Source organism: Pongo abelii, chromosome 8, assembly GCF_028885655.2.
Source record: "Pongo abelii isolate AG06213 chromosome 8, NHGRI_mPonAbe1-v2.0_pri, whole genome shotgun sequence".
Classification (NCBI taxonomy): domain Eukaryota; kingdom Metazoa; phylum Chordata; class Mammalia; order Primates; family Hominidae; genus Pongo; species Pongo abelii.
Window position 1 is genome coordinate 5777371 of NC_071993.2, and position 13073 is coordinate 5790443.

The following is a 13073-nucleotide window of genomic DNA, read 5'->3' on the forward strand; positions in this document are numbered from 1 at the left end:
AGTCTGGGAGGGGCCCAGGTCTCCCCCATGCTGTTGTGGGAAGCTCTGACCCCCGCTGTGCCTGGGGCGGGCTCACCCACGGAGGTGACTCTTACTACAGCGCTGACTGCGAAGGAGACCCGAGAAAATGGGCCTATTCTGTCTAGTAACGTTTTACCTTCTGGTGAGGGTGTGGGGAGAGAAGCTTTGGCAGGGTCAGTGAGGCCCCGCAGCAGAGCCCCGGTGATGAAAGACACTTTTGTATGGTACCCGAAGGCTTACTTCCCTCCTGATTGTGAGTGGATTGTGTGTGGTCGTGGTGGAGCCCTTGCAGAACCACCGGAGAGATGGTGCTGGTTGTGTGTATGCCTATGTAAACCTACAATAGCTAAGGTCATCTTTTGAAATGTAGAACAGGGATTGCACATGGACTTTGCGCTTCAAGTATTTGCAGGTTATTACCTTAGTTTTTACTCCCTTTGTGCGTGATTATCTTGGTTTAAACTTGTACGTGGCCAAAAATTTTTTAATGAATGTTTAAGTTTTTGTGAAAATTGTACATTTCTCAAGTTGTATTTTCTGGCTTTTAATAGGGTCACTTTGTTTTCTGGGTCTCTGTTTTGACTTATGGGAAATGCCATTTGTTTTCTCTACATTTTCTTCATTAAAAAAAAACTGTAACTTCAGGAGTTCAAGACCAACCTGGGCAACCTCATCCCTGGGGCGGGGGGAACCCCCACAAAACCACAACTATAACTGGCTGCTACTTAGGACTATAGGAGATCTTTTTTCCAAAGTGGAAATAGCTTTATTTCACCAAGATTATGTTTATTTAAAATTTCAGATAATATATAAAGCTGTAAAAAGTAAAGCAAAAACTACTTGTACTTGTCCCACCCAAAGGTAACTTCATAGAATATTTGATTATCTACTGTGGTGCTAGGAGCTCTGTTGGACACTGGGGACTTTGGTGAACAGACAATGCCTGCCTCTATAAACCTGCTGGGGAAAATAGACCTCTCCCAACCCACCAAAAAGTAAATTTATAATAATTCCATGTTCTAATGCTTTAAAGAAAACACTTGCAGCGGGGTAATCAGAGGTTTATCTGAGTGGATGACTTAAATAGGTGTCAGTAAAGGAACAGAAAGAGCTCAGTCGTGGGAGGAATGGGGAGGAAAAAAAAGAATTCTGGTCAGAAATAACAGCATGCACAAAGGCCTTAAAAGAGGAAAAAGCTGTAAAAAGAAAGATCGATGTAGCTGCCTCTCAGTAGTAAGTCAGGGAAAAGTAGAGCAAGATGAGGTGTAGGAAATTGGCAGGGACCAAATTTTACTTGTCCATGGCCAGGAGGGTGTGTTTTGTGTTCTGAGGGCAGTGAGAGGGTACTGAGGGGCTTTAATTAGAAATAAAGTGATCTGGAAAACCAGTTGATTAATTTGTTAAGTAAATATTTATTGAAACCCTACTGTATAACAGGCACTGTTCTGAGCACTGACATACAACATTGAAAAGGACAAAGCCCTGTATTCATGAAACTAATCTAGTGGTTGGAGGACAATCAGATAAACAAGAAAAAATACCAGATATTGATTTAAATTGTGGTTTATATTCTTTAAGATATGGTATATTACACATATACTTCTTTTGGAACTTGGTTTTCTTTCTCCTGAATAATTTATGGTAGGACATTTTTCACTGTTACTAAATAGTTTTCTTTGGGGGCATCTTAGTTTGTTTTTGGATTAAGTATGGTAAAAAATAGCACGCATAAATGAAGAAACACTGTGCAGCAACAAAAATTTGCGTGTTACGAAGCATCTGGTGAACGTTATATAGTAACTTCCTTTTGACAGTCTGACATGTGGCTCTCCTACCCCATCCCAGACCCCAGCTGCCCCTTTATGGTTTTTTATTTTGACCTATTAGTATGGTTAAATTTATGGATTTACTATTTATTGAACCACTTTTGCATCTTAGAATGAGCCCTGATTGATCTGTTATTATTTTAATGTCCTGATGGATTTACTTTGCCAATGCATATATTTAGGATTTTTATATCAATATTCATAACAGATCGGTCTATAGTTGTTGTTTTTTTAAAGTGTTTTGTTTAGTTTTGGTATTCGCATCTGATTGCTTTGTAAAAATAATTGAGAAGTTTCATTTCTTTTTCTGAGTTTTGGAACAGATTAAATAGCCAAGTATTATTTATTCTTCAGTTACCAAATTCATATTTACTAAACACTATGTGCTAGGAATTGGACTGGATGCTGAGTAATCAGTAGTAAACAAAACAGATATGGTTCCTGCCATGATATTGCTTGGCTTATTAAGGAAAATGACATTAATGAAGAAACTACACATATGTAATTATAAATCATGCAAGAAAAGGACAGGATGCTTTGAGAGAATATCATTGAAGATCTTTAGATTGTGCTTTTTATGCATTTGAGTAAATGACTATTGAGTATATACATATACACTAATAGCTAATTATTTAAATTAGTGTGTATTGATTTGGTATGTAATTAGGGCTGTGGTGGGTACATTAGTAAAATGAGGTCTTCATAATTACACAAAATATAAAATAATGGCAATAGTAGCTACCATTGTAGGAGGTAGCTGCATCATTTTTTAATTGTAGAAATTAAGACAGGTTAAGTAGACCCTTTTAGTCTAACATGTTCAATTGTATACACTCTTTGGAAGTCTCTCAAGATTATAGTAAAAGAATAAGGATACAAATCCATAAAGATCAAGAGGAGGTGAGAGGAAGATATAGCTGAAATCAGTATTTGGGAAACTGGAAAGGAGATGGGCAAATAATAAATGATTTCATGAATTAGAGAATGCTGAAAGCTGAAGAGAGGTAACCCAACAAGGAGCAAGCAGATTCTTTCCACAGAATCTGGAAAAGTTTTAGGAATTGGGGGTATCAAGTACAGTACTTCTGAAGTCAAGAATTACAGGATGGGGTGGGAATAGAAGGGTTGGTTGATGGTCTTTATCATTTTGACACCCTGGAACCCCTTCTCCGCTCCCATACACCCAGACAACTACTCTGTCCTCTACCTTGACAGAAGACTGAAGGTTTATACCCAGGAGACATTAACTAGGAGGCTCCAGATGGCTAAGGTGGGGGTGAAGCACCTAAATGAAAATGAGGATTGAGTGAAAGTCAGGTCAACATGCTGAACCTCGAGCAGTTGTCTTTTTTTGATTGGCTTCCAAACTGTCAGGCTTATGTGCCCCTCAACAAAATATTAATGGATTCTTAGCTGGGGAAACTTACCAGCCCATGGCAAAGTATTTAACAGATATGAACTATGGGAATTCACCTAATTGAACAGCTGGATCCATCAGATCACCTGGAGAGTAGAGCCGCTGGTCAGGAAGCATTGTTCACGTACCACAGCTTCTAGTCAGCTTTTATTTTATTTTTTGAGGCAAGGCCTCACTCTGTCACCCAGACTGAAGTGCAGTAGCGCCATCATAACTCACTACAGCCTGGAACTCCTGGGCTCAAGCCATCCTCCCACCTCAGCCTCCTGTGTAGCCGGGACTACAGGCATATGCCACCACGTCCAGCTGATATTTTTATTTTTTGTAGAGATGGGGTCTCACTATGTTGCCAGGCTGGTCTTCAACTCCTGGGCTTAAGTGATCCTTCTGCCTTGGCCTCCCAAAGTACTGGGATTACAGGTGTGAGCCACTGGTGCCTGGCCCTAGTCAGCTTTTAAATGCCTCACATTTGAGTATAAATATACAGCCAAGGGTCGCCTGCCATAGGATGGAAGTCTCTAATGAAAAAGAGACCAAGTAGGAAATAAACAAGTAGGAAATAAAAGGAGCTGAGTATAAATAGATTTACTTCAGGGAACAGAAGAAACTTCAACAAATAAAACTAGTATCTTTAAAGAGAAGATATTACATCTGTGAAAGATGAAAAAGGTTATATAAAAAAACTGCTGCGACAGAAGAAATTTCTTAAAAATTTAATACAAGGTTTAGATAATAAAGCTGAAGAATTCGCCCCAAAAAACCAGAAGAGCAACAAGAATTAGAAAATAAGAGTGAAATGATAAGAAAATTAGAGGGCCAACCAAGGAGGTTCTTCATCTAATACAGTGGAAGGAAACTATCTATGTCCCAGAACCGAAGAAGGTGAGTTTCTAGGTTGAAAGGGCCTGTTAAGTGCCCTGATCAATAAAACAGAAACAAACAAAAAATAAAACAAAACCTCATTGTACCGAATGTATAGTTCCAAAAGGAACAAGACCAGATTGATTCTTAATCTTCCTACTTCTGAAAAGAAGAATGGGGGCAGAGAACGAGGTGCTAGCTCTCAAACTGCATTTTAACAAATTCAGGGAAGAAGGAAACCTTCTTAACTTCAGATTGTATGCAACTGCTATTAGGTGTCCCCAGTGGGAAGTTCCAACAGTTCTGTGACAAAGATAAAGTTGTGCAGAGGAAGCATATTTCAGGTATCTCCAGCAACTTATTCATATCCAGAATCAGCCCTATCCAAAGAGAGAAGTCTCGTATACCTGGCTAAGACTGAGGAGCCATATGGTATCAAGGAAGGAGAAAGTAGAATGAGAAAGTGCCTGGGTGGGGCATGGGGGAAGCAGAGATCTTAGTGCTAATAAAATACTCCTAGAAATGAGTGCATAACCTTGGAAAGCAAGGGTTGTGTCTCTAAGAGGCAAGCAGAGCTGGCAATAAAGGCCCTCCTGAACCAGATTACATTTGGAGATTAGACAAGGAACAAGGCACCATATTATAAAACAGCAATCCTCTGATTTAGGAACAGAGGGAACCCTAAAGAAACATGACAAGTGCCCTACCCCTCCCTACACCCTGAATCTTCTGATAACAGTCCAGGATAATTCATCTCGTTCAGACATGTATAACAAAAATAGTATGTACAGCATCCATACGATGACTGTCTGGTAGATGGTATTTTTTATGTTTTATGTTGGTTTTTTGTTCTTTTATATTATTTTTATTATTGAAGATATAATTCACATGCCATAAAATTCACCATTTAAATGTGTACAGTTGACTGGTTTTTAACTTATTCCCAAGGTTGTGCAACCATCACCACTATCAATTGCATTATTGACCCTAGTGCTTTACTTTTCCTTGTATTCACTCCATGACCCTATGCAGTTCCTTTCATTAAAGTGACAGAGGTATTTCCCTACTCCTTGACTTTGTGTTTGGCTATGTGACTTGCTAAGGTAAAAGTGACACCATATCAGTTTCAAGTCTAAGCTTTAAGAGGCCTTGGGTATTTTTATTTGTTCTCTTTCTATCTGTGCCATTTCCATGAGAAAAACATGTCTCTGCTAGCTCATTGGTTGAGGGAAGATGACAGATAGGAGAGTGAGGGCCACCCCAGCTGAGTTAAGCTGAATTCGGTGAACACTGTAGAGATGTGAGTGATAAAAAAATGATTGTGGTTGTAAGCCAGTGAACTTTAGAATGGTCTGTTAATAACCGTTAGTTAACTGAACAGTTATATGATTAAAAATAAAAAAAGAGAAAGAAAAACCACAATTTTCTACAGACGATATTTTCAAAACAATATTACCAGAAAATAAATCACAAGTGGTCAAGCTACTGCCTGTGGTCTTGCCTGTTTTTGTAAATAAAGTTACATGGGGACATGGTCATTCCCATTTATGCATTTTCTATGGCTGTTTTTATGCTCTACCGGTAGAGATGAGTAGTTGTGACAGAGACTGTGTGGTTCATAATCCTAAAATATTTATTTTCTGACCCTTTATGAAAAAGTTTGCTGACCTTTTGAAGTAAATGGAAAATGTGACCTAAGGTTTTAATACAAATTTTAAAATAAATTTATATACCACATCATACCCATTAAGATAGCTGTAATCAAAAAGACAGATAATAACAAGTGTTGGCAATGCTGTGGAAAAATTGGAACCTTCTGTATACTGCTGGTGGGAATATAAAATGGTGCAGCCACTTTGAAATCAGCCTGGCAGTTTCTCAGATGAGCAGACACAGATTTACTGGAAAAGCAAGCTGTTCTACTCTAACGTATATACCTAAGAGAAATGAAAACATGTTCATAGAAAAACTTACACATGAATGCTCATAGCAGCATTATTCATAATAGCCAAAATGTAGAAACAACCCAAATGTCCATCAGTTGATGGATAAACAAAATGTAGTTATCCACAAAGTGGAATATTATTTGGCATAAAAAGGTATGAAATATTGATATATGCTTTAACATGGATGAACTTCAAAAACGGGCTAAGTGAAAGAAGCCAATCATGAAGGACCGCATACTATATGACTCTGTTTATAGGAAATGGTCTGGAATAGGCAAATCTGTAGAGACCGAAAGTAAATTATGGTTTCCTAGGCCTAGGAACCAGTGAGGGGTGAGGAGGATAGCTAAGGGGTAGAAGGTTTCTTTGGGGATAATGAAAATACTCTAAAATTGATTGTGGTGAAGGTTGCACAATTTTGTGGATATACTAAAAGCAATTGAATTGTACACTTTATGTGGGTGAATTGTATGCTGTATGAATTATATCTCAACATTGTATTAGAAAATAAAATTAATGAAGCATAGAAGTTATGGAGAAATACTGGAAAGAAATACAAGAACTCAAGGAAGAGACAGCCAGACAACAGTAGGCTGTGAAATGGGAACCAGCAGAAAAAAAGAAATGGAGAAAAATGATGAAGCCATTTCAGAAGTACACAAGGGAGACTAGACACCATGGCAAAGATCATAAAAGTAGAAATGAAATTTTATGGTAAGTATATTTTACCTCAATTTTGATAATGCAAAGAAACAAAACAAAAGACAGGAGAAAAGTGAGTAAAACAGGTACACATTTATTTTTATTGATGCGTAATAGATGTACATAGTTTTAGGATACAGGTGATAATGCAGTCATATAATTTGTAAAGATCAAGTCAGTGTGGTTGGGTTATCTGTTACCTTAAATATTTCTCTTTTCTATGTGCTAGAACCACTCAAATTCTAGTCATTTTGAAATATATAATAGATTGTAAACTACAGTCAACCTACTGATCTAACACTAGGTCTTACTTCTATCAAACCATATATTTATACCCATTAATCAACTTCTCTTTATTCCTTCCTTCCGCCTACCCTTTCCAGCCTCTGATAACCACCAAATCTAGTCTCTATTTTCATGAAATCCACTTTTGTAGCTTCCACATATGAGTGAGAGTATGTGATATTTGTCTGTGTGCTTGGCTTATTTCACTTAACATAATGACCTACAGTTGCATCAGTGTTGCTGAAAATGGCAGGATTTTATTCTTTTTTATGGCTGAATAATATTGCATTGTGTATACTACATTTTCTTTATTCATCTGTTGATGGGCACTGAGGTTGATTTTATATTTTGGCTGTTGTGAATAGTGTTGCAGTAAATACGGGACTGCAGATGTCTTTTTGATATGTTGATTTTCTTTCTTTTGGATATATACCCAGTAGTGGAATTGCTGGATCATATGGTAGTTCTGTTTTTATTTTTTTGAGAAAGCTCTGTACTCTTTTCCATAGTGGCTGTACTAGCTTAAATTTCTACCAGCAGTGTATAAGGGTTCCCCCTTCTCCATATCTTTGCCGGCATTCATTATTGCTTGTCCTATTAGTAAAAGCCATTTTAACTGGGGTGAGATGATGTCTCATAGTTTTGATTTGCTTTTCTCTGATAATTCATGATGTTGAGGATTTTTTCATACACCTCTTGGCCATTTTTATGTCTTCTTTTGAAAAATGTTTACTCAGATCTTTTGCCTGTTTTTTAATTGGATTATTTTTGTGGGTGTGGGGGTGTATGTGTGTGTGTTTGCTTGCTTGCTTGCTTCCTTGCCGTTGAGTTGTTTGAGCTCCTTATATATTCTGGTTGTTAATCTTTTGGCGGGTGAGTAGTTTGCAAATATTTTCTCCCATTCTGTGGGTTGTCTCTTTACTTCATTGTTTCCTTTGCTGTGCAGAAGCTTTTTTTAGCTTGATGTAATCCCATTTGTCTAATTTTGCTTTGGTTGCCTGTGCTTTTGAGGCCTTAAACAAAAAAAGTTTGGCCAGACCAGTGTCCTGGAGTGTTTTCCCAGTGTTTTCTTCTAGTAGTTTCATAGTTTTAGGTCTTAGATGCTTAGATGTAAGTCTTTGATCCATTTTGATTTGAATTTTGTATATGGTAAGATTGTTTCGTTCTTCTGCATATAGTTATCCAGTTTTCCCACCACCATTTATCAAAGAGATTGTCCTTTTCCCCTTGTATGTTTTAGCTCCTTTGTCGACGATGAGTTGACTCTACATGGATTTACACCTGGGTTCCCTGTTCTGTTCCATTGGTCTATGTTTCTGTTTTTATGCCAGTGCTGTAGCTTTGTAGTAAATTTTGAAGTCAGGTAGTGTGATGTCTCCAGCTTTGTTGTTTTTGCTCAGTATTGGTTTGGCTATTCAGGATCTTTTGTGGTCCCATATACATTTTAGGATTTGTTTTCTATTTCTGTGAAGAAGAATGTCATTGGAATTTTGATAGGGATTGATTGCATTGAATCTGTAAATTGGCTTTGGATAGTATTCAACAATATGAATTCTTCCAGTCCCTGAGCATAGAGTATCTTTCTATTTTTTAATGTCCACTTCAATTTCTTTCATCATTGTTTTATAGTTTTTCTTGTATGGATCTTTCACTTCTTTGGCTAAATTGATTCCTAGGTATGTTATATTCTTTGTAGCTATTGTAAATGGGATTGCTTTCTTGATTTCTTTTTCAGATTGTTTGCTGTTGGTGTATACCAACGCTACTGATTTTTGTATGTTGATTTTGTATCCTGCAACTTTGCTGAATTTGTTTATCAGTTCTAACAATTTTTTTGGTGGAGTCCAGGTTTTTCTAAGTATAAGATCACGTTATCTGTGAATAGGCTTGTTTGACTTCTTTTCTGATTTGGATGCTCTCTATTTCTTTCTCTTGCCTAATTGCTCTGCCCAGTACTTCCAGTACTATATTGAATGAAAGTGGTGAAAGTAGGCATCCTTGTCTTGTTCCATATCTTAGAGGAAGGGCTTTCAATTGTTCCTTGTTCAGGATGATGTTTGCTATTTGTTTGTCATATATGGCCTTTATTACTTTGAGATACGTTCCTTTCATACCCAGTTTGATGAGGGTTTTTTTTTAGTCATAAACAGATGTTAAATTTTATTAAATGCATTTTCAGCATCTGTTGAGGTAATCATGGTTTTTGTTCTTAGTTCTGTTAATATATCACATTTATTGATTTGCACATGTTGGACCATCCTTGCATCCCTGGGATGAATCCCACTTGATCATGGCAAATATCTTTTTACTGTGTTTTTAAATTTGATTTACTGGTATATTGAGAATTTTTGCATCTATGTTTATCTGTGATATTGGCCTGTAGTTTTCTCTTTTCATTGTCTCCTCTGGTGTTTAGTATCAGAGTAATGCTGACCTTGTAGAATAAGTTTGGAAATAGTCCCTTCTCTTCAATTTTTTGAAGAGTTCGAATAGAAATTTATATTAGTTCCTCTTTAAATGTTTGGTAGAATCCAGCAGTGAAGCTGTAAGGCCTTGGGCTTTTCTTTAATGGAAGAGTTTTTATTATAGCTTTGATCTCATTACTAAAATGGTCATTTTTTTTTTTTTGGTAAGTAAGGATACATAAGACAGCCAAAAGAGATCCAAAACGGGCAAAACCGGAACCCCAAAAAAGAAAACCAATTCCGTAGAATATAACTTAAAGTATAATTTAAGGTGTTTCTTTTTGCTTAAAGAAAGGACTTAAATCTATTGAAAAGACACAACATGCTCCAGGGAAAACTGGCGCAACATTGAGACATGTTCTCGTAAAAAATTTGAGCTGGCAAAAGATCATATAAAGAAAATCAGGTTGGTGCAGAATAACAGAAACATTCAATACCAGAAAATAGTAGAGGAACTACATGTCAGCTACTCAAAGAACATGTGAGCCAAATATTTTTTTGTGCCGCCAAGGTGTCCTTTGGGTATAAAGACTACGTACTGGCTGGTAGTCTTAAACATTCAGGGTTTTACATCTTTTTATATGAGCCTTTCTTGAGGAAACAACTGGAAGACAGATACCAGCTAATCAGTAAATGAAAAAGGAAACTTCAGCAAAGGAATGAACTGCTAAATTCTCAATAATTAACTAGAAGATAATAGTAGGGATCATTGTCTTCCTAATTTTAAAGGGAGTACTTTAATGTCTTACCATTATATATATAGGCTGCTTTATAGATATCTGTTTATCAGGTAATCTATTTACTATGAATTCTCTTTTTAATCACAAGTGGCTGTTGAATTTTATGTCTAATAAGGCATAGGTTTTTTTAAATCTCTCAGTATGATTAATTTTATGAATAAATTGTCTAATGTTACACCTTCCTTCCTTGAATTCCTGGCATAAGCTTTACCTCAATCATGTTGTTTTATATTTTATATATATTGCTAGTTTAGGTTTTTCTGATGTTTTTATTTAAGATTTTTTTGCATGTATTGTCATTGGTGATATTACCTTAAAATTTTCTTTTATAGTTGTTCCTTTCTGGGTTTTCATTCAAGGTTGTGCTAGACTTAGAATTTGAGAAAGTTTTCATTCTTGGCCAGGCATGGTGGCTCACACCTGTAATCCCAGCACTTTGGGAGGCCTAGGTGGGTGGATGCACCTGAGGTCAGGAGTTTGAGACCAGCCTGGCCAAGATGGTGAAACCCCATCTCTACTAAAAATACAAAAATTAGCTGGGCCTGGTAGTGGGTGCCTGTAATCCCAGTTACTCGGGAGGCTGAGGCAGGAGAATCACTTGAACCTGGGAGGCGAAAGTTGCCGTAAGCCGAGATCACACCACTGCACTCCAGCCTGGGTGACAGAGTGAGACTCCATCTCAAAACAAAAAAGAGACAGTTTTTATTCTTGAGAATAATGTTTATGTGGGAAAACTTCTGGGCTTGAGACTTATATACCTATAACAACTCTACCACTTATTTAATAGTTGTAGGTATATTCTGTTTTCTTAAGTAGGTTTTGATAAATTATTTCTAGAAAATTCCCATATTTTCTCTATGATTTCAATTTTTTCTATAAAAATTGTTTCTATTACCCTTATAATTTATAGTACCTATAAAGCACACTCCTTTTTGTTTGTAATGTTGGTTTTCAGTGCCTTGTTTTGTCCTTGATTAATTTGACTAAAGATATATCAATATTTTTTGTCAAAAAGCTAATCTTTTTTCGGCTATTTTTTCTTCGGTTTAATTAATATCTGATCTTCTCTTTTTATTTCCTCCTCTTATTTGCTTTGGGTTTACTGTGTTGTTCTATTTTCTGAGCTCTTGAATTGACCATAGCTTATTGATTTTTTAAATGTTTTTCTTTTGTAATGTATACATTTGAAATGAACAGTTTTCTTATAGCTATTTTAGATAATATCTTAAGCTTAGATCATGTTACTCTTTAACTTATGAACCATTTATATGTAGGATTTTTAAAATTTAAATTTCCAAACATGGGGCTTTTGAGATTAACTTTTTATGGTTACATTGTCATTTTACTTGATTTTGGTCAGAGATCAGTTGTTTTTTAGTACTCTTGGAATTTCCTTTGTGGCCAAATTCATAACCATTAGGTTTTGTTTTGGGGCTTTCAGCTCAACTTTATTGAGGTCTAATTTTCATACAATAAAATGAACATAATTTACGTATATAGTTCAGTGAATTTTGGTAAATGTATATACCATGTGATGACTACACCAATAAAAATATAGTGTGTGTCCATCACCCCAGAAAGTTCCCTTGTGCATACCCCACTTGCAGTCAATTTTCCTATTCCTGCCCCCTGCTGTAGGCAACTAATGAAATGCTTTTTATCACTATAGATTAATTTTGCTGCTTCTTGAACTGTATATGTATAGAATTTTACAGTATGTACTCTTTTGTGTCTGATGACTTTTGCCCAGTTTAATGTTTTGAGATGCATGCATATATCAGTTTTACTTTTTTTAATTGCTGATTATTATTATGTGTGAACATACAAGTTTATCCATTCACCTATTGATGAATATTGGAGTTGCTTCCAGTTTTAGGCTACTGTGAAAAAGCTGCTCTGAACATACATGTGCAAGTATTTTTGTGGATATGTTTTATTCTCTTGTGTAAATATCTAGGAATAGAATTTTGGGTCATATGGTAAGTATGTGTTTATAAGAAACTGACGTTATTTTTTAAATTGGCTATATAATTTTTCAGTTGGCTTTATATTTCTACTAGGAGTGTTCCAGAGGCTCCTCATCCTTGGCAGTGCTTGGTATTTTCAGTCTTTTTAGTCATTCTACTGGAGCAGTAGTATTTTATTGTGGTTTTAATTAGCACTTCCCTGATAACTAATAATGTTGACCCATTTCCCATGTTTCTTTTTATTATATGCTTTACTTTGTGAAATGTGTCTATGAGTTTTTTATATATTCTAGGTACAGGTGCTTTGCAAATATTTCCCATTTCTTGATAATGATACCTTGGAAGATCAGATGGTTTTAATTTTTAGGAAGTCTGATGTATACATTTTTCTAGGTCACTCATTTTGTGCCCTATGAAAACTATGTACCCCATAGTCAAGTAAATTTTTTCCCATGTTTTTTTAAATTTTATAATTTTAGCCAAATAGTTAATAGTTTTTATGTTTAGGTCTGTGATTCATTTTGAGTTAAATTTTATGGTTTAAGGTAGAGGTTTGAGGTTCATGTTTTTTTCCCCCATTTTAGTTGTTCTGTAGCAGCATTTATTGTAAAGATATTCTTTCTCAATGGAATTATACTGGCAATATTGAAAGTCTGTTATCTGGACTCTATTCTGTTCCATTGATCTGTATGCATTTTCTTTATATCATTACCACCTTGTCTTGACTACTTTAGCTTTGTAGTAATTCTTAAAATCAGGTAGTGAGTCCTTCAGCTTTGTTCTTCTTTTTCAAAATTGTTTTGGTTTATATCTTTCTTATATAAATTTTAGAATCAGATCATC

General features: G+C 35.9%; 1 protein-coding gene across 25 annotated transcripts in view; it reads left to right on the top strand.

Moving 5' to 3' along the window:
* TASOR2 (transcription activation suppressor family member 2) overlaps window positions 1-13073 on the top strand; it is an 82061-nt gene that overhangs the window by 8184 nt on the left and 60804 nt on the right. For 10 of the 25 annotated variants that reach the window (XM_054521855.1, XM_054521861.1, XM_054521856.1 and 7 more), the window contains exon 1: window positions 7-6785. The exons of the other annotated variants lie outside the window; for them this stretch is intronic. In XM_054521855.1, the coding sequence (XP_054377830.1) occupies window positions 6706-6785 (80 nt within the window). In that variant the 5' untranslated portion in view covers window positions 7-6705. Of the gene's footprint in view, window positions 1-6; window positions 6786-13073 lie in introns of those variants that run through there. 25 annotated transcript variants of the gene reach the window in all.